The 18,584-nt window shown below is 46.5% G+C and overlaps 1 protein-coding gene across 1 annotated transcript in view; it reads right to left on the reverse strand.

The window, feature by feature from the left end:
- LOC120019559 (frizzled-3-like) overlaps positions 1-11,091 on the reverse strand; it is a 50,329-nt gene extending 39,238 nt beyond the window's left edge. The window contains exon 1 of the mRNA XM_038962863.1: positions 10,879-11,091. Within this exon, the coding sequence (XP_038818791.1) occupies positions 10,879-11,091 (213 nt within the window). The remainder of the gene's footprint in view (positions 1-10,878) is intronic.
- Between the last annotated feature and the right edge of the window lie 7,493 nt (positions 11,092-18,584).

Below are 18,584 nucleotides of genomic sequence, written 5' to 3' on the forward strand. Positions count from 1 at the left end.
GTGGTTTGGATGTCCCTACTGCTGGGTGGTTTGGATGTCCCTACTGCTGGGAGGTTTGGATGTCCCTACTGCTGGGTGGTTTGGATGTCCCTACTGCTGGGTGGTTTGGATGTCCGTACTGCTGGGTGGTTTGGATGTCCCTACTGGTGGGTGGTTTGGATGTCCCTACTGCTGGTTTGTTTGGATGTCCCTACTGCTGGTTTGTTTGGATGTCCCTACTGCTGGGTGGTTTGGATGTCCCTAATGCTGGGTGGTTTGGATGTCCCTACTGCTGGGTTGTTTGGATGTCCCTACTGCTGGGTTGTTTGGATGTCCCTACTGCTGGTTTGTTTGGATGTCCCTACTGCTGGGTGGTTTGGATGTCCCTACTACTGGGTGGTTTGGATGTCCCTACTGCTGGGTGGTTTGGATGTCCCTACTGCTGGTTTGTTTGGATGTCCCTACTGCTGGGAGGTTTGGATGTCCCTACTGCTGGGAGGTTTGGATGTCCCTACTGCTGGGAGGTTTGGATGTCCCTACTGCTGGGAGGTTTGGATGTCCCTACTGCTGGGAGGTTTGGATGTCCCTACTGCTGGGTGGTTTAGATGTCCTTACTGCTGGTTTGTTTGGATGTCCCTACTGCTGGTTTGTTTGGATGTCCCTACTGCTGGTTTGTTTGGATGTCCCTACTGCTGGTTTGTTTGGATGTCCCTACTGCTGGGTGGTTTGGATGTCCCTACTGCTGGGTTGTTTGGATGTCCCTACTGCTGGGTGGTTTGGATGTCCCTACTGCTGGGTGGTTTGGATGTCCCTACTGCTGGGAGGTTTGGATGTCCCTACTGCTGGGTGGTTTGGATGTCCCTACTGCTGGGTGGTTTGGATGTCCCTACTGCTGGGTGGTTTGGATGTCCCTACTGCTGGGAGGTTTGGATGTCCCTACTGCTGGGTTGTTTGGATGTCCCTACTGCTGGGTGGTTTGGATGTCCCTACTGCTGGGTGGTTTGGATGTCCCTACTGCTGGGTGGTTTGGATGTCCCTACTGCTGGGAGGTTTGGATGTCCCTACTGCTGGGAGGTTTGGATGTCCCTACTGCTGGGTGGTTTGGATGTCCCTACTGCTGGGTGGTTTGGATGTCCCTACTGCTGGGTGGTTTGGATGTCCCTACTGCTGGGAGGTTTGGATGTCCCTACTGCTGGGTGGTTTGGATGTCCCTACTGCTGGGTGGTTTGGATGTCCCTACTGCTGGGTGGTTTGGATGTCCCTACTGCTGGGAGGTTTGGATGTCCCTACTGCTGGGTGGTTTGGATGTCCCTACTGCTGGGTGGTTTGGATGTCCCTACTGCTGGGTGGTTTGGATGTCCCTACTGCTGGGTGGTTTGGATGTCCCTACTGCTGGGAGGTTTGGATGTCCCTACTGCTGGGAGGTTTGGATGTCCCTACTGCTGGGAGGTTTGGATGTCCCTACTGCTGGGAGGTTTGGATGTCCCTACTGCTGGGTGGTTTGGATGTCCCTACTGCTGGGTGGTTTGGATGTCCCTACTGCTGGGAGGTTTGGATGTCCCTACTGCTGGGAGGTTTGGATGTCCCTACTGCTGGGAGGTTTGGATGTCCCTACTGCTGGGTGGTTTGGATGTCCCTACTGCTGGGTGGTTTGGATGTCCCTACTGCTGGGAGGTTTGGATGTCCCTACTGCTGGGAGGTTTGGATGTCCCTACTGCTGGGTGGTTTGGATGTCCCTACTGCTGGTTTGTTTGGATGTCCCTACTGCTGGTTTGTTTGGATGTCCCTACTGCTGGTTTGTTTGGATGTCCCTACTGCTGGTTTGTTTGGATGTCCCTACTGCTGGTTTGTTTGGATGTCCCTACTGCTGGGTGGTTTGGATGTCCCTACTGCTGGGTGGTTTGGATGTCCCTACTGCTGGGAGGTTTGGATGTCCCTACTGCTGGTTTGTTTGGATGTCCTTACTGCTGGTTTGTTTGGATGTCCCTACTGCTGGTTTGTTTGGATGTCCCTACTGCTGGTTTGTTTGGATGTCCCTACTGCTGGTTTGTGTGGATGTCCCTACTGCTGGGTGGTTTGGATGTCCCTACTGCTGGGAGGTTTGGATGTCCCTACTGCTGGGTTGTTTGGATGTCCCTACTGCTGGGAGGTTTGGATGTCCCTACTGCTGGGAGGTTTGGATGTCCCTACTGCTGGTTTGTTTGGACGTCCCTACTGCTGGGTGGTTTGGACGTCCCTACTGCTGGGTGGTTTGGACGTCCCTACTGCTGGGTGGTTTGGATGTCCCTACTGCTGGGTGGTTTGGATGTCCCTACTGCTGGGAGGTTTGGATGTCCCTACTGCTGGGAGGTTTGGATGTCCCTACTGCTGGGTTGTTTGGATGTCCCTACTGCTGGGAGGTTTGGATGTCCTTACTGCTGGGAGGTTTGGATGTCCCTACTGCTGGGAGGTTTGGATGTCCCTAATGCTGGGTGGTTTGGATGTCCCTACTGCTGGGTGGTTTGGATGTCCCTACTGCTGGGTGGTTTGGATGTCCTAACTGCTGGGTGGTTTGGATGTCCCTACTGCTGGTTTGTTTGGATGTCCCTACTGCTGGGTGGTTTGGATGTCCCTACTGCTGGGTTGTTTGGATGTCCCTACTGCTGGGAGGTTTGGATGTCCCTACTGCTGGTTTGTTTGGATGTCCCTACTGCTGGGTTGTTTGGATGTCCCTACTGCTGGGAGGTTTGGATGTCCCTACTGCTGGTTTGTTTGGATGTCCCTACTGCTGGTTTGTTTGGATGTCCCTACTGCTGGTTTGTTTGGATGTCCCTACTGCTGGGAGGTTTGGATGTCCTAACTGCTGGGTGGTTTGGATGTCCTAACTGCTGGGTGGTTTGGATGTCCCTACTGCTGGTTTGTTTGGATGTCCCTACTGCTCGGTGGTTTGGATGTCCCTACTGCTGGGTTGTTTGGATGTCCCTACTGCTGAGTGGTTTGGATGTCCCTACTGCTGAGTGGTTTGGATGTCCCTACTGCTGGTTTGTTTGGATGTCCCTACTGCTGGTTTGTTTGGATGTCCCTACTGCAGGTTTGTTTGGATGTCCCTACTGCTGGGTGGTTTGGATGTCCCTACTGCTGGGTGGTTTGGATGTCCCTACTGCTGGTTTGTTTGGATGTCCCTACTGCTGGTTTGTTTGGATGTCCCTACTGCTGGGTGGTTTGGATGTCCCTACTGCTGGTTTGTTTGGATGTCCCTACTGCTGGCTTGTTTGGATGTCCCTACTGCTGGGTGGTTTGGAAGTCCCTACTGCTGGGTTGTTTGGATGTCCCTACTGCTGGTTTGTTTGGATGTCCCTACTGCTGGGTGGTTTGGATGTCCCTACTGCTGGGAGGTTTGGATGTCCCTACTGCTGGGTTGTTTGGATGTCCCTACTGCTGGGAGGTTTGGATGTCCCTACTGCTGGTTTGTTTGGATGTCCCTACTGCTGGGTTGTTTGGATGTCCCTACTGCTGGGTGGTTTGGATGTCCCTGCTGCTGGTTTGTTTGGATGTCCCTACTGCTGGTTTGTTTGGATGTCCCTACTGCTGGTTTGTTTGGATGTCCCTACTGCTGGGTGGTTTGGATGTCCCTACTGCTGGGTTGTTTGGATGTCCCTACTGCTGGTTTGTTTGGATGTCCCTACTGCTGGTTTGTTTGGATGTCCCTACTGCTGGTTTGTTTGGATGTCCCTACTGCTGGGTGGTTTAGATGTCCCTACTGCTGGGTTGTTTAGATGCCCCTACTGCTGGTTTGTTTGGATGTCCCTACTGCTGGGTGATTTGGATGTCCCTACTGCTGGGTTGTTTGGATGTCCCTACTGCTGGGAGGTTTGGATGTCCCTACTGCTGGGAGGTTTGGATGTCCCTACTGCTGGGTTGTTTGGATGTCCCTACTGCTGGTTTGTTTGGATGTCCCTACTGCTGGTTTGTTTGGATGTCCCTACTGCTGGTTTGTTTGGATGTCCCTACTGCTGGGAGGTTTGGATGTCCCTACTGCTGGGTGGTTTGGATGTCCCTACTGCTGGGTGGTTTGGATGTCCCTACTGCTGGGTGGTTTGGATGTCCCTACTGCTGGTTTGTTTGGATGTCCCTACTGCTGGAAGGTTTGGATGTCCCTACTGCTGGGAGGTTTGGATGTCCCTACTGCTGGGTGGTTTGGATGTCCCTACTGCTGGGTTGTTTGGATGTCCCTACTGCTGGGTGGTTTGGATGTCCCTACTGCTGGGTGGTTTGGATGTCCCTACTGCTGGTTTGTTTGGATGTCCCTACTGCTGGGTGGTTTGGATGTCCCTACTGCTGGGTTGTTTGGATGTCCCTACTGCTGGGAGGTTTGGATGTCCCTACTGCTGGGAGGTTTGGATGTCCCTACTGCTGGTTTGTTTGAATGTCCCTACTGCTGGGTGGTTTGGATGTCCCTACTGCTGGGTTGTTTGGATGTCCCTACTGCTGGGAGGTTTGGATGTCCCTACTGCTGGTTTGTTTGGATGTCCCTACTGCTGGTTTGTTTGGATGTCCCTACTGCTGGTTTGTTTGGATGTCCCTACTGCTGGGAGGTTTGGATGTCCCTACTGCTGGTTTGTTTGGATGTCCCTACTGCTGGGAGGTTTGGATGTCCTAACTGCTGGGTGGTTTGGATGTCCTAACTGCTGGGTGGTTTGGATGTCCCTACTGCTGGTTTGTTTGGATGTCCCTACTGCTGGGTGGTTTGGATGTCCCTACTGCTGGGTTGTTTGGATGTCCCTACTGCTGGTTTGTTTGGATATCCCTACTGCTGAGTGGTTTGGATGTCCCTACTGCTGAGTGGTTTGGATGTCCCTACTGCTGGTTTGTTTGGATGTCCCTACTGCTGGTTTGTTTGGATTCCCCTACTGCTGGTTTGTTTGGATGTCCCTACTGCTGGGTGGTTTGGATGTCCCTACTGCTGGTTTGTTTGGATGTCCCTACTGCTGGGTGGTTTGGATGTCCCTACTGCTGGGTGGTTTGGATGTCCCTACTGCTGGTTTGTTTGGATGTCCCTACTACTGGCTTGTTTGGATGTCCCTACTGCTGGGTGGTTTGGAAGTCCCTACTGCTGGGTTGTTTGGATGTCCCTACTGCTGGTTTGTTTGGATGTCCCTACTGCTGGGTGGTTTGGATGTCCCTACTGCTGGGAGGTTTGGATGTCCCTACTGCTGGGTTGTTTGGATGTCCCTACTGCTGGGAGGTTTGGATGTCCCTACTGCTGGTTTGTTTGGATGTCCCTACTGCTGGGTTGTTTGGATGTCCCTACTGCTAGGTGGTTTAGATGTCCCTGCTGCTGGTTTGTTTGGATGTCCCTACTGCTGGTTTGTTTGAATGTCCCTACTGCTGGTTTGTTTGGATGTCCCTACTGCTGGGTGGTTTGGATGTCCCTACTGCTGGGTTGTTTGGATGTCCCTACTGCTGGTTTGTTTGGATGTCCCTACTGCTGGTTTGTTTGGATGTCCCTACTGCTGGTTTGTTTGGATGTCCCTACTGCTGGGTGGTTTAGATGTCCCTACTGCTGGGTTGTTTAGATGCCCCTACTGCTGGTTTGTTTGGATGTCCCTACTGCTGGGTGGTTTGGATGTCCCTACTGCTGGGTTGTTTGGATGTCCCTACTGCTGGGAGGTTTGGATGTCCCTACTGCTGGGTGGTTTGGATGTCCCTACTGCTGGGTTGTTTGGATGTCCCTACTGCTGGAAGGTTTGGATGTCCCTACTGCTGGTTTGTTTGGATGTCCCTACTGCTGGGAGGTTTGGATGTCCCTACTGCTGGGTGGTTTGGATGCCCCTACTGCTGGGTGGTTTGGATGTCCCTACTGCTGGGTGGTTTGGATGTCCCTACTGCTGGGTGGTTTGGATGTCCCTACTGCTGGTTTGTTTGGATGTCCCTACTGCTGGTTTGTTTAGATGTCCTTACTGCTGGGAGGTTTGGATGTCCCTACTGCTGGGAGGTTTGGATGTCCCTACTGCTGGTTTGTTTGGATGTCCCTACTGCTGGGTGGTTTGGATGTCCCTACTGCTGGGTTGTTTGGATGTCCCTACTGCTGGGTTGTTTGGATGTCCCTACTGCTGGGAGGTTTGGATGTCCCTACTGCTGGGAGGTTTGGATGTCCCTACTGCTGGGTGGTTTGGATGTCCCTACTGCTGGGTGGTTTGGATGTCCCTACTGCTGGGTTGTTTGGATGTCCCTACTGCTGGGAGGTTTGGATGTCCCTACTGCTGGGTGGTTTGGATGTCCCTACTGCTGGGTGGTTTGGATGTCCCTACTGCTGGGTGGTTTGGATGTCCCTACTGCTGGGAGGTTTGGATGTCCCTACTGCTGGGTTGTTTGGATGTCCCTACTGCTGGGAGGTTTGGATGTCCCTACTGCTGGGTGGTTTGGATGTCCCTACTGCTGGGTGGTTTGGATGTCCCTACTGCTGGGTTGTTTATGATGTCCCTACTGCTGGGTTGTTTGGATGTCCCTACTGCTGGTTTGTTTGGATATCCCTACTGCTGGTTTGTTTGGATGTCCCTACTGCTGGTTTGTTTGGATGTCCCTACTGCTGGGAGGTTTGGATGTCCCTACTGCTGGGAGGTTTGGATGTCCCTACTGCTGGGTGGTTTAGATGTCCCTACTGCTGGGTGGTTTGGATGTCCCTACTGCTGGGTGGTTTGGATGTCCTAACTGCTGGGTTGTTTGGATGTCCCTACTGCTGGGTGGTTTGGATGTCCTAACTGCTGGATGGTTTGGATGTCCCTACTGCTGGGTTTCCCAGCTTTAATGAGGCTTACACAAGTGTATGAGTTGGGGCCTAGTGGTTAGAGAGGTGGGCCAGTAACCAAAAGGTTGCTGGATCGAATCCCCGAGCTGACAAGGTAAAAATCTGTCTTTCTGCCCCTGAGCAAGGCAGTTAACCCAGTGTTCCCCGGGCGACGTGGATGTCGATTAAGGCAGCCCCCCGCACCTCTCTGATTCAGAGGGGTTGGGTTAAATGCGGAAGACACATCTCAGTTGAAGGCATTCAGTTGTACAACTGACTAGGTCTCCCCCTTTCCTCAAGAGCCTATGTATATCCCAATGTTGGGATAGTTACCACTTTGTTACAATATGTAAATAATAATGATATTAATTTTATATTAAAATATGTAACGTGCAAAAATAATCAAGGAAAATGTAAATTTGCAGTGGACAAACTTAACATTATGAACTCTGACATGTTGCCCATAAAAAGTGATCTGAAAGCCACGGCCCTAATAGAACATTCCTCCTGGAAATAACCTCTAAAAAGACCCAGCTGCTGCTTCAGCCCCGCATGAATAAAAACACAACGGATGGTTAAATGAACCTATGTTTGGGTAATCCAAACAACCCAACATGTTGGGTTATTGACGCATGTGTTCTGGCCAATATTTACCCAGCGCTGGGTTACCGAATAACCCAACATGTTGGGTTATTGACGCATGTGTTCTGGCCAATATTTACCCAGCGCTGGGTTACCGAATAACCCAACATGTTGGGTTATTGACGCATGTGTTCTGGCCAATATTTACCCAGCGCTGGGTTACCGAATAACCCAACATGTTGGGTTATTGACGCATGTGTTCTGGCCAATATTTACCCAACGCTGGGTTACCGAATAACCCAACATGTTGGGTTATTGACGCATGTGTTCTGGCCAATATTTACCCAGCGCTGGGTTACCGAATAACCCAAATTGGGTTGTTTTTCACCCAACATTTTTTAGAATGCATGTTTACATCACTATGTAATCTATCTCCTTTCTCTGTTCTACCCATGCCAGTCAGATCTACGACAGAGTCTCACTCACTCACAGACAGACAGACAGACAGACAGACCAGACCAGACCAGACCAGACCAGACCAGACCAGACCAGACCAGACCAGACTATTTTGAGAGATACTTTTTTGTCCAAAATGGTCAGCTACCGAAGAGCCAAAAGGCAAAATGAAAGACACTATATTTGAGGATGGTTTATGAGGGTTGGGGGCTGTAGACACTGAGTGTTCTCCTCCAGAGACAAGTGCTAGTCAGTGATGGTACTAACGTCCCAGCCATGAAGGTTTTTAAAGAAATACCACTTCAGATGGGTTTCTCTCCAGACAGGGATGAAAGGAAGCCATTTGTTCTCATCCAAGTCACAATTTCTCCATGCTATAAGCCATTAAATAAATTAAGAATGAATCATCATTATCATGGCTATTGAGTGGATCTAATTCCCTTTCAAATCAACCGTCAATCCTCATTTGGTTTTTCTCTTCCTAAAGGCTCTGGTGTTCTCCCATCAACCAGTCGGCCATGCCGAAGCTAGTAGACAACATGGTGTGTTCATCATCTACTGGGATTCATGTGTTTTCCAAACATCAAACTAGCTTTTGAATGCGCTAACAGAGACATGCTTGTGTGAAAGCATGTCTAATCAAACTGAACAGTTGTGTCTAATCAAAAGCCTCTAGTGTACATTCAAACAAAACAAGTGTGAAAACCATGGGCTGAAAGAAAACAGTGAAGATTCACTCACCTGGCTTGTAATATAGTAGTTAGAAAAGTTGGTTGGTTCATAGGGAACTAGGGCCGTTTTTGTACTTTGTAAATTTATGCTAGTCATTTTAAGGACAAATACGATGACTGCTATGGGTTATGAATCACAACCGAATAAACCCCTCTAACCGGGGTTGGGATCTCAGGAATATTTTGGGAATGCTACATGGAATGACATCATGGGAATGTGGTGGGATATTTAAAAGACATAAGCTGGGTTAATTCTGAGCAGATGTGATGTAGTGTGATGCCTCGATCTCCCGAAGCTAGGGCACATTTAGAGCAGAGGTTAGTTACATAAGCTCTACATCCCTCTCTCTCTCTCTTTCTCACTCTCTCTCTCTCTCTCTTTCACCCTCCCTCTCTCTCTCTGTCTCTCCCCCCTCCCTCCCTCCTCCCTCTCTCTCTCTCTCTCTCTCTCTGTCTCTCCCCCATCCCTCCCCCTCTCTCTCTCTTACTCTCTCATTCTTTGCTTCATCGTAGTACACTGCTAGTAGAATAGGAACAGACGGGCGGGCAGGGCTCAGCATTTAGCATCAGCCCCTCTGAAATAGGCAGGGCTGGGCAGGGAGAGATGGGTAGTGGTGGAGAGTTGGGTTGGGGGGCATGGGGAAATGGGTGGATGGATCAAGTGGATGGATGGATGTATCAGATGGATAGATGGATCAGATCGATGGATGTATCGGTGGATAGATGGATCAGATGGATAGATTGATGGATGGGGGGGATGTATGGATGGATCAGATGGGGAATGGATGGATGGATGGATGATGGATGGATCAGATGGGGAATGGATGGATGGATAGATCAGATAGATGGATGGATGGATGGATCAGATGGATGGATGGTTGGATCAGATGGGAGAATGGATGGATGGATGGATGTATGGATAGATCAGATGGATCAGATGGGGAATGGATGGATGGATGGATCAGATGGATGAATGATGGATGGGGGGATAGCAAGGCAAGGAAGCAAACCTGCAAAGTACTGGATAGATGGTGGCCTGTCTGTCTGTCACAACAGAAACAGCAGGTTGCTGGTGGCCTGTCTGTCTGTCACAACAGAAACAGCAGGTTGCTGGTGGCCTGTCTGTCACAACAGAAACAGCAGGTTGCTGTTGGCCTGTCTGTCACAACAGAAACAGCAGGTTGCTGATGGCCTGTCTGTCACAACAGAAACAGCAGGTTGCTGATGGCCTGTCTGTCACAACAGAAACAGCAGGTTGCTGGTGGCCTGTCTGTCTGTCACAACAGAAACAGCAGGTTGCTGGTGGCCTGTCTGTCACAACAGAAACAGCAGGTTGCTGATGGCCTGTCTGTCACAACAGAAACAGCAGGTTGCTGGTGGCCTGTCTGTCACAACAGAAACAGCAGGTTGCTGTTGGCCTGTCTGTCACAACAGAAACAGCAGGTTGCTGGTGGCCTGTCTGTCACAACAGAAACAGCAGGTTGCTGGTGGCCTGTCTGTCACAACAGAAACAGCAGGTTGCTGGTGGCCTGTCTGTCACAACAGAAACAGCAGGTTGCTGGTGGCCTGTCTGTCACAACAGAAACAGCAGGTTGCTGGTGGCCTGTCTGTCACAACAGAAACAGCAGGTTGCTGGTGGCCTGTCTGTCTGTCACAACAGAAACAGCAGGTTGCTGGTGGCCTGTCTGTCTGTCACAACAGAAACAGCAGGTTGCTGTTGGCCTGTCTGTCACAACAGAAACAGCAGGTTGCTGGTGGCCTGTCTGTCACAACAGAAACAGCAGGTTGCTGGTGGCCTGTCTGTCACAACAGAAACAGCAGGTTGCTGGTGGCCTGTCTGTCACAACAGAAACAGCAGGTTGCTGGTGGCCTGTCTGTCACAACAGAAACAGCAGGATTCTGAGAGGAACCATTTAAAGCTGCAGCAAACTACTAGACCAGCACACAATTCACTTCACAGCCTCACTTAATAGTTGAGGGTTTTAAAAATGGTCTCAAAGGAAAGGTTAAAAGTTAATTTATCCCATAATGTTTTGGTAATACGATCTCAGTCCCCTGGGTTAGAGGAGTCGACTGAACGTAGGCTACTGCTTTGACATGATCAACAATGATTACCAGTTACCCATGGCAGCACTGTCTGCTACTGTTACCATGTCTATGGGGCAGACAGACAGACCACTGAGTCTGGCACAGATAAGGACAGTACAGTTACAGTCTCTTCAGCCAGACACACAGTACTCCTCAAGCACTTGACTAAACCCAGCAGCAATAATCTTACTATCCCAACTAAATGCCTGAAATGAGAGAGAGAGAGAAGAGAGAGAAGAGAGAGAGAAGAGAGAGAGAGAGAGAGTCAGTGTTTACCTCCATGGCGAGCGCGGCGGTTTGCTGGTCGTAGTGGTTGAGGTGGTTTGGCATGAAGGTGGAGTTATAGGGCAGCCCCTGACATAGACGCAGGGTGATAGGTTCACAGGTGAACATGCTGTGGCTCCCAGCTGCAGACTCCATGGGGATGGCCTCCACCACCACCGCTGGAGCCATCAGCATGGACACACACAGCACCCACAGCAGCTCCATGGTCCCCGCAGGCTGCTGCACGGACAGGGTTAGGGTTAGGGAAGAACCCAGGCAGGGACAGGCTGAATCATCAGCCTCATTCACAAAGCAGTAGGTCGGTGACGGAGAGCAAAGGGTTGGGATACAGGTAAGTGGCGATCAGGGGACAGACTGGTCCTGTTCCTGGTCTCAGAGTGTACCAGTCTGTGTGTGTAAAAAGATGGCTGCCATGGCTGAGGCTGACTGTCTCCATCACCCTCTTGAATCATAGGATCTTCATCACCTGAGCATGAGGCCTGGCTTTGGGTTGTCTGACCACAGGAGTCCCCTTCTCACCACATACACAGGTTATAAACAATAATTTAGGTCAGAGTGGATCCCTGCAATAGGTGTAGATGTCAAGGGATCTGAGGCAAAAATAGACAGAAACAATGAAGTACATTGTAGCCTGAATAATACCTGATTCCAAATGTCAATAGCTGCACTCGATCTGACTAAAATTAGTTATACATCTTTGCACAATATTTTAAGAGGCTCTTTACAAAAAATTATCCATTAATGTCCTTTAATGACAATTAGAATATGGTATGTGGATATGGAATAAATTCATTAGTACAATTTGTACACTAATTCTATCTATGTAATAACAGTAGGCTACCATAATAGTCAGTGCTTTACTTGGGCCGGAGCTGTCTGGAGCGCCATACCAGCACTTCACTGTTCTTCACAGCACTTCACAGTTACCAGCTCCTCTATAAAACAAAGTAGACTATCGCCGGCCCAGATTTACAGACTGAGGCAAAAAAGGTTGATCAAAGCAGAATGAAGGCGGGATCTGCATTAAATAGCAATGGAGAGTGGGCATTCATTTCCTGATTATGCTTTGTTCAAGGTTATTTGCCGCTAATCTGTGAATCTGTTTGCCAACCTGAATGCGCATGATCCGCTGTTCCAAACTTTCAAATGAGGGTTTGTAAGGTCCTGAAAAGATCATGGAAATGTGTTTAAAATATTTTTGTTAATGAAATTCATGAAGGCATACAATTTTAATATTATCAATCATTTAAAAATCTACATATCAGCCATTATCGAAATGACCCTTTAGTGATTGTGTGCGTGCGCGCCAGTGTGAGTGGGCCGTTGCCCGAGGAGAGAGAGCGCGACATTTCAGCAGCAGGTATAAAATAATGACAGACAACTAGATAGCCAATTCAAAACATAACTTGTAGCAGTTATCACGCTAGTTAACCATAGCTAACTAAGCATTAATGTGGTTGTCGCCTTTCCACTGGCACTAAATAAATCTGCACCATTGGAAAGCTATGATTCACCTCTATTAAACAGTAGCCATGTAATTACGAAAACGTGCAAAATATTCTAAGAATAAACTAATTGACAAATGCTATGCATAGATCTCCCCTGAAACATGAATATTTGAACCTTATATATAAACATGTCTAGTTAGATAACTTGCTTTGAAGTAGCCTACTTTAACCATTTGATCCCTGATTAATTGAATGAGGGAATTGTTTTATAAAGACAAAAGTATTTGGTTCTAATGTTGAAATATTTTATATCAAGGGTGTCAACCATCCTCCAGGATAGCTCATGTGTGTGCAGCCCAAACATCAACCGCTCAACAGGACCTCACATGCTTGCGGAGGACCTTGATAAACAGACGTGGGTGTTTCAGGGCTGGATTAAAAGACAAAACTACATGGGATTAGACACAGCAGCCTTCCAGTGTCAATAATGCTTACGTTTTCGTGTAGGCTATAATGATAGTCATGAAAATGTGGTTAAAAGTAATGGAAAATGTGTATGAATCGTTAACAGTGAATGATCAGAGGTCTCTATCATCATTTAATTTGTGAACTTCAGTGAACATTGTCTAATGGACCGACATAGAAAAAGACAGCAGCACTTCTTTCATCCCAAAACAAGCACTTATAAAAACACAGTTATAGCACAGAAAAGTGCCTTATATCTCGTCCCTGTAAATATGCACACACCCTGTAGGAAGATAATTATTCCCAAAAGATCTTTTCCACAGCATTCTTTACTACCGCTACCATCGCATTATTACGAAAGAACAGCCAACTGATCATGCACTTTCAAATATGACACGTAAGATGACCAAAATGTTGAGACAATATGTGATATGAAAAAAATGTATATACCGGTAGTGTAGTCAAATTACCGTGCTAATAGCATTTACTCACGCCTTCGGCTGGCTTTTCGTGCATAACATGCTTAGAACAATGTTACAAAACTACCGGTAGACACAACAGTGATGACATAAAAGTGTAGTAGTTTGTATTTGTCACAGCCAGCTGGCCACTCCACCGACCACGCGTAATGACCAAACCAGTGTTATCCATTCCAACAAATAAAATGTCATGAAGCAGAACAAAAGATGACGGTTGAGCTTCTTCATCTCAACTGATGTTTAATGTATGAAGGCTAGTCTACATAAACGGAATCACTACAGGCGTATCCCGATGGTAAATTGTTACTACCATCCCGCCAACGGTATTGGCAATAGGCTACATGTGTTTGCAATAAACATACAATATTTAGGCGAGTGACAGAAAATATAATCAAATAAGATTTACCTTTCTGTCGGCTGTTTTTTTTCTACGTGTAGGGGTTTTCGCCGCTCCCGGAGCCCGTAACAATGAGTGAATAGCCCACTCTCCTCCTCTCCTATCGTTTATGAATACGATAATGTTATCGAAGAGCGAGAGCGCGCATTAAACGCGAACGCGCCAAATGAAACCAATGCCTTTTCTATCTTGCAGTAGTTGTGTGTAGCCCTATGAATATGTTCTAATATTTACGCTACCCTACTGAAAACAAAATACAATTTCAGTTTTGAAATTACAAAATTACTTTTTGAATTAGTTTTACACATTTGTGTGACCCACTGAAGGCCTATACCTGGAATAAAATAACAACTATGTGGATAACATATTTCTCTCTTTTTTACATTTTTATTTTATTCCAGGAAGAGGCCTTTAGTGGGGCACACACACGTGTAAATAATATAAGATATTACTTCATATTGCAACACGAAGCACATGCATGCGGCTCCTTGTGTGTGAGTGTGTGTGGATTGTATTTCGATCGGTGGCAACAGCGTCACCCTTGTGTGTCAAGCGGTGTTTGTGCCGCTCATGTCATTGCTCTTGACGACGCAAAGCGGCGACGGTGACAGGGTTGGATAGAAAGGGGGAGGTGAACCCTAGGCAGGGACGCCGCCATGGATTTTGGCCCCCATGAAAAGATATCACATTGGGCCCCACCACCACAGGCCACACAAACCCTGCGCAATTGCTGTAACCACACACCTCCAGAACCCAATCGACCCATTCAAAGCTTTAAATAACTCTACCTTTGCAGGCTTGCAACTCTCTTGTAGTCCAATATTTACTGTACGATATTTACTTACAGTGAGCTGTGAAAATATAACACTGTGCAGACATGCATGCAACATTCTACATACAGTGGAAGTCACTATTTGATGCAAGACTGATACCCTCTATAAGAAATGTGCTAAAGGCCATCTTTTACAGTCTAAATGTAATTTTAATGGTAAAATTCTTGAATGGAAAATTCTCTTAACATTAATGAATAACTTATATTTATTTTAACTTAAATATACATGAACCTTTTCAATTAAAATAAATTAACATTATCATCTATAGAATGATGTAACAAACAAAATAATAAAATCAGCAGCAGAATTCCAGAACTAAGTATACATACCAACTAGAACATAAGCAGCTGGAAAAGTGGAAATGGAAAACAAAATGGAAATGGAAATGAAAAGGCCTGATGGTGGCGCTAGAGGAAAGGTCAAGAGGTCACCAAATCTATAGGTTTCTTCCACTTGGGGGTCTTGATTGTGCACAACAAATGTTATGGCAATCCAGCCATTGCTTTGAGAAATATCTTGTTCTTAGTCTGTTCTCAGTCTTGTTCCCATCCTGTGGGAATCATGTGTGTAGTGATCCAATATCCATAGCCATGCCATTTAACAGTTATCACTGGCCCTTGCTCAGCCTTACTCACCAAGTGCCCAGCCTTTTTGCTAGAAAGTCACTGATCAAGTCTTGAAGTCCAGCTTTCTAGCTAACTGACTTTCAATGGACAGCATGGCAAGACTGCAAAGCCTGTCCTGGGACATAGTGGACGTCAAATAGTTTTTTATCAGTTTTAGTTTACTGAAAGCTCTCTCGCCACCAGCAAGTCACAGGCAGTGTGAAAAATATACGTAAAGCAATGCACACTTCTACAAAAATGCTTTTCAGCTGCATCTTACAAATTGCATTCAGGAGACCAAGAGGGGACAAGTTAGGGGGGAAAGTTGCAGCATACAGTGTTCAGGTGTCTTACTTCATTTTGAAACTCAGGTGTAAGATCTCTGGAATAGTTCATGATCAGTGGTTGGCACACAGAATGGACTTCATCCTCACTAATCTGCCCAACTTTCAGAACAGCAGAAAATTATTCTACAATTTTTGCAGTGATGTGGAACCTAGTGTCCAAGTCACTTATGATGTTGTCCACAGCAGTAAAAAACACTGTGTTCTGAAACAGCGTTGCTGCACTGTCCTGAGCTGTCTCCTCTTGAGAGGTCTCATCATGGAATCTCCTCATTTTCCTCTGGCGACTGTGTTCCTTGATAAATTGAGGTGCAACATCCATTTGCGTAGCAATCAGTGTTGCCTCAGACAGGAGAGACTCCCATCCATCTCTAAGAGCCTGCATCTTTTCCTTTAAGGCTCTGGTATTGGCTGCCTCCTCGTCAAGTGCAATTTTTCCTGACTGGAGAATCACATTCCTGCCCTCAATGCATTGCAGTAGCTGCAATTATGCCACTGACATGTCATTCAACACAATGCTGCTCACCTCCTTCTTCAGTTGGTAGTAGAGCTGGTTCAGGGATATGGGGATGGGGAGACAGGGCTGCTGAGCCTGAAGCTGCATCTGTTGGGCCTGGCACCAGGCAGGGGCAGGGACAACTGATTTAGTATGAATAGCTTGCTAAAAGTTTGCCTGCATTGATTAAATGTTTATTACAAAGGTTCTTTGGATGTTAACTTTTTGCCAAAAACAAGAAAAGAAAACCGTTAGTTTTATTAGTACATTGTAAATAAAATATTCTATTAATGATGATAGGTTAATAATTTAATATTGAAAAAAATGTACCTAATGTTGTAATATTTCTTTAGGGCCCCTGTCAGTCACAGGCCCTTAGAATCGTCCTAACTTTTCCCCCCATACGGCGCCCCTGACCCTAGGTACAGGGGCGGAGCCAGAGGGGTGTCCGGGGTGGCACTGGACTGATATCTGATTGGCCACCCCGGGTGCCAGCCCAAAATGTAATTTGAGGCTGATTGACATGTCATTTCACCTCTTATTGAAAGAATCATTTATTTTGACGTTCGCCGACATTCTTCAAATCGAGGAAGAGAGAATGTTAGTTGCGAGACACAGAAGAATAAGAATAAGAAGAACATACAGAAGAAGAGTGAATATTTCCACAGCTCCACAAGCTCTTTTCTCAATTGGCGAAAGCATCATATTTGAAGTAAGTTTTAAGGTTTAGCATCAGGTTTAGGTTTCCTGAACAACTTTTCCGAAAGTTGAGTCGCTATGTAAGTTAACGTTTGGCTCCATTAACAGACAGTTAATAAGGTAAGAGAGATCAGTTCCCAATTTAGCCTAACATTGTGTTCACATCTGTGCTAGTTATACACGCATATACAGTTCAGTGTCGTAAGTTACAGTATACGAATGTGTTCAGCAAGTTAACATTCAGCAATTTGAAATCCATTAACTCAGATTGTCGTACTTGAACTCAAAACGAATAGTTGTTATTATCAATCTGTTAACGTTACTCAAAAGATTACCACAATTTGCAGATAGCCTGTTTGATATCGTAAAGGTGCAAGACATTATAGCTTGCTAAGTTACTTGCTGCAGAGTAGGGCTAGCCATGATCTAACTAGTAACTTAGGCTGGTAGTTGATTGTACAGTTATGATAATGGGGATTTGTAATTAAGACTGAGATTGGACTAAAATGTGGGTAATTGGATGCTTATATGTAACCATAGACTGTCTTATTTTTGCATAGGGTCAATTAAACATGAAAAGAAAGGGAGAGATATCAGACTTATTTTTAAAGAAGCACAAACAGGCAGATCAGGTGCAAACAGACCCCAGGCCTTGCATCACCACTGGACCCCAGAGCAGCTCCCTACCTGAGGCTAGTCAGAGTCAGTGTGGTCAGACTTCACAAGGACCCAGTCTACCACCACCAGGTCAGAGCAGCTCCCTACCTGAGGCTAGTCAGAGTCAGTGTGGTCAGACTTCACAAGGACCCAATCTACCACCACCAGGTCAGAGCATCTACCAGGCAGTCAGTCACATGCCCAGTTCAGAAGTTAAGTTTAGCTTCAGCTTGTAATAGATGATTTTGTCAGATTAAGCCTCACTTTAAAATGTTGGTTGTTGATTCATGTGTGTTCTTGTTTTGATAGCTGTGACATTTTTATTGTGATTATACAGTAATGCTTCTTGCATTATTTTAATGTAATAGATGTATCAAGGGATGACACTGAGACCTATGTCTCTGAGCGAGACCGTGAGCCAGAGCTGCCTGGAGATGTCATCGAGCCCCTCCCAACTGCATCAAGCACCAGATATGCTGTTCCAAAAGGACCCAATGGTAGGCCAGGCCTATACTTTAAACTACACATTTTAGTTAGCAGCTGTTAGTATCTAATCTTGAGGATCTATTAATTCTACATTTCCATAGAGATAGAGACATAGAGACACATTATTTAACGGGTATTGAAGACATTTCAATATCCAGAGAAGAGGGTCCTGGTACAGTCGTGTTTGAAAACATTTCCCAGAATTCAGCATGATACGGGCTTTCAACAGCTCCTGGTATAAGGACAATTCATGGCTTGAATATTCTGTAAGTCAAGATTCAACTTACTGTTTCGCCTGTAGGCATTTTTCTCTGCCCAATACACCTGAATCTGCCTTCACATCACAGTCAGGTTTTTGTAACTGGAAAAGGGCGCTGTTTTAAGATTCTGGGTTTAAGCGCCATTCGAAGGCAGAGCATCATATCAATGCTTTGTATGCTTGGAATCAGCATAAAAGGGATATTGACAGCAACTCATCAATTAGATGTCATAAATGACGACCGGAAAAAGAAAGTGGAGGAAAACTGTACTTACAGTTGAAGTCGGAAGTTTACATACACCTTAGCCAAATACATTTCAACTCAGTTTTTCACAATTCCTGACATTTAATCCTAAGTAAAAATTCCTTCTTTATTTTAAGAATGTGAGATGTCAGAATAATAGTACAGAGAATGATTTATTTCAGCTTTTATTTCTTTCATCACATTCCCAGTGGGTCAGAAGTTAACGTACACTCAATTAGTATTAGGTAGCATTGCCTTTAAATTGTTTAACTTGGGTCAAATGTT

Source organism: Salvelinus namaycush, chromosome 24 (assembly GCF_016432855.1).
Source record: "Salvelinus namaycush isolate Seneca chromosome 24, SaNama_1.0, whole genome shotgun sequence".
NCBI classification, from domain to species: domain Eukaryota; kingdom Metazoa; phylum Chordata; class Actinopteri; order Salmoniformes; family Salmonidae; genus Salvelinus; species Salvelinus namaycush.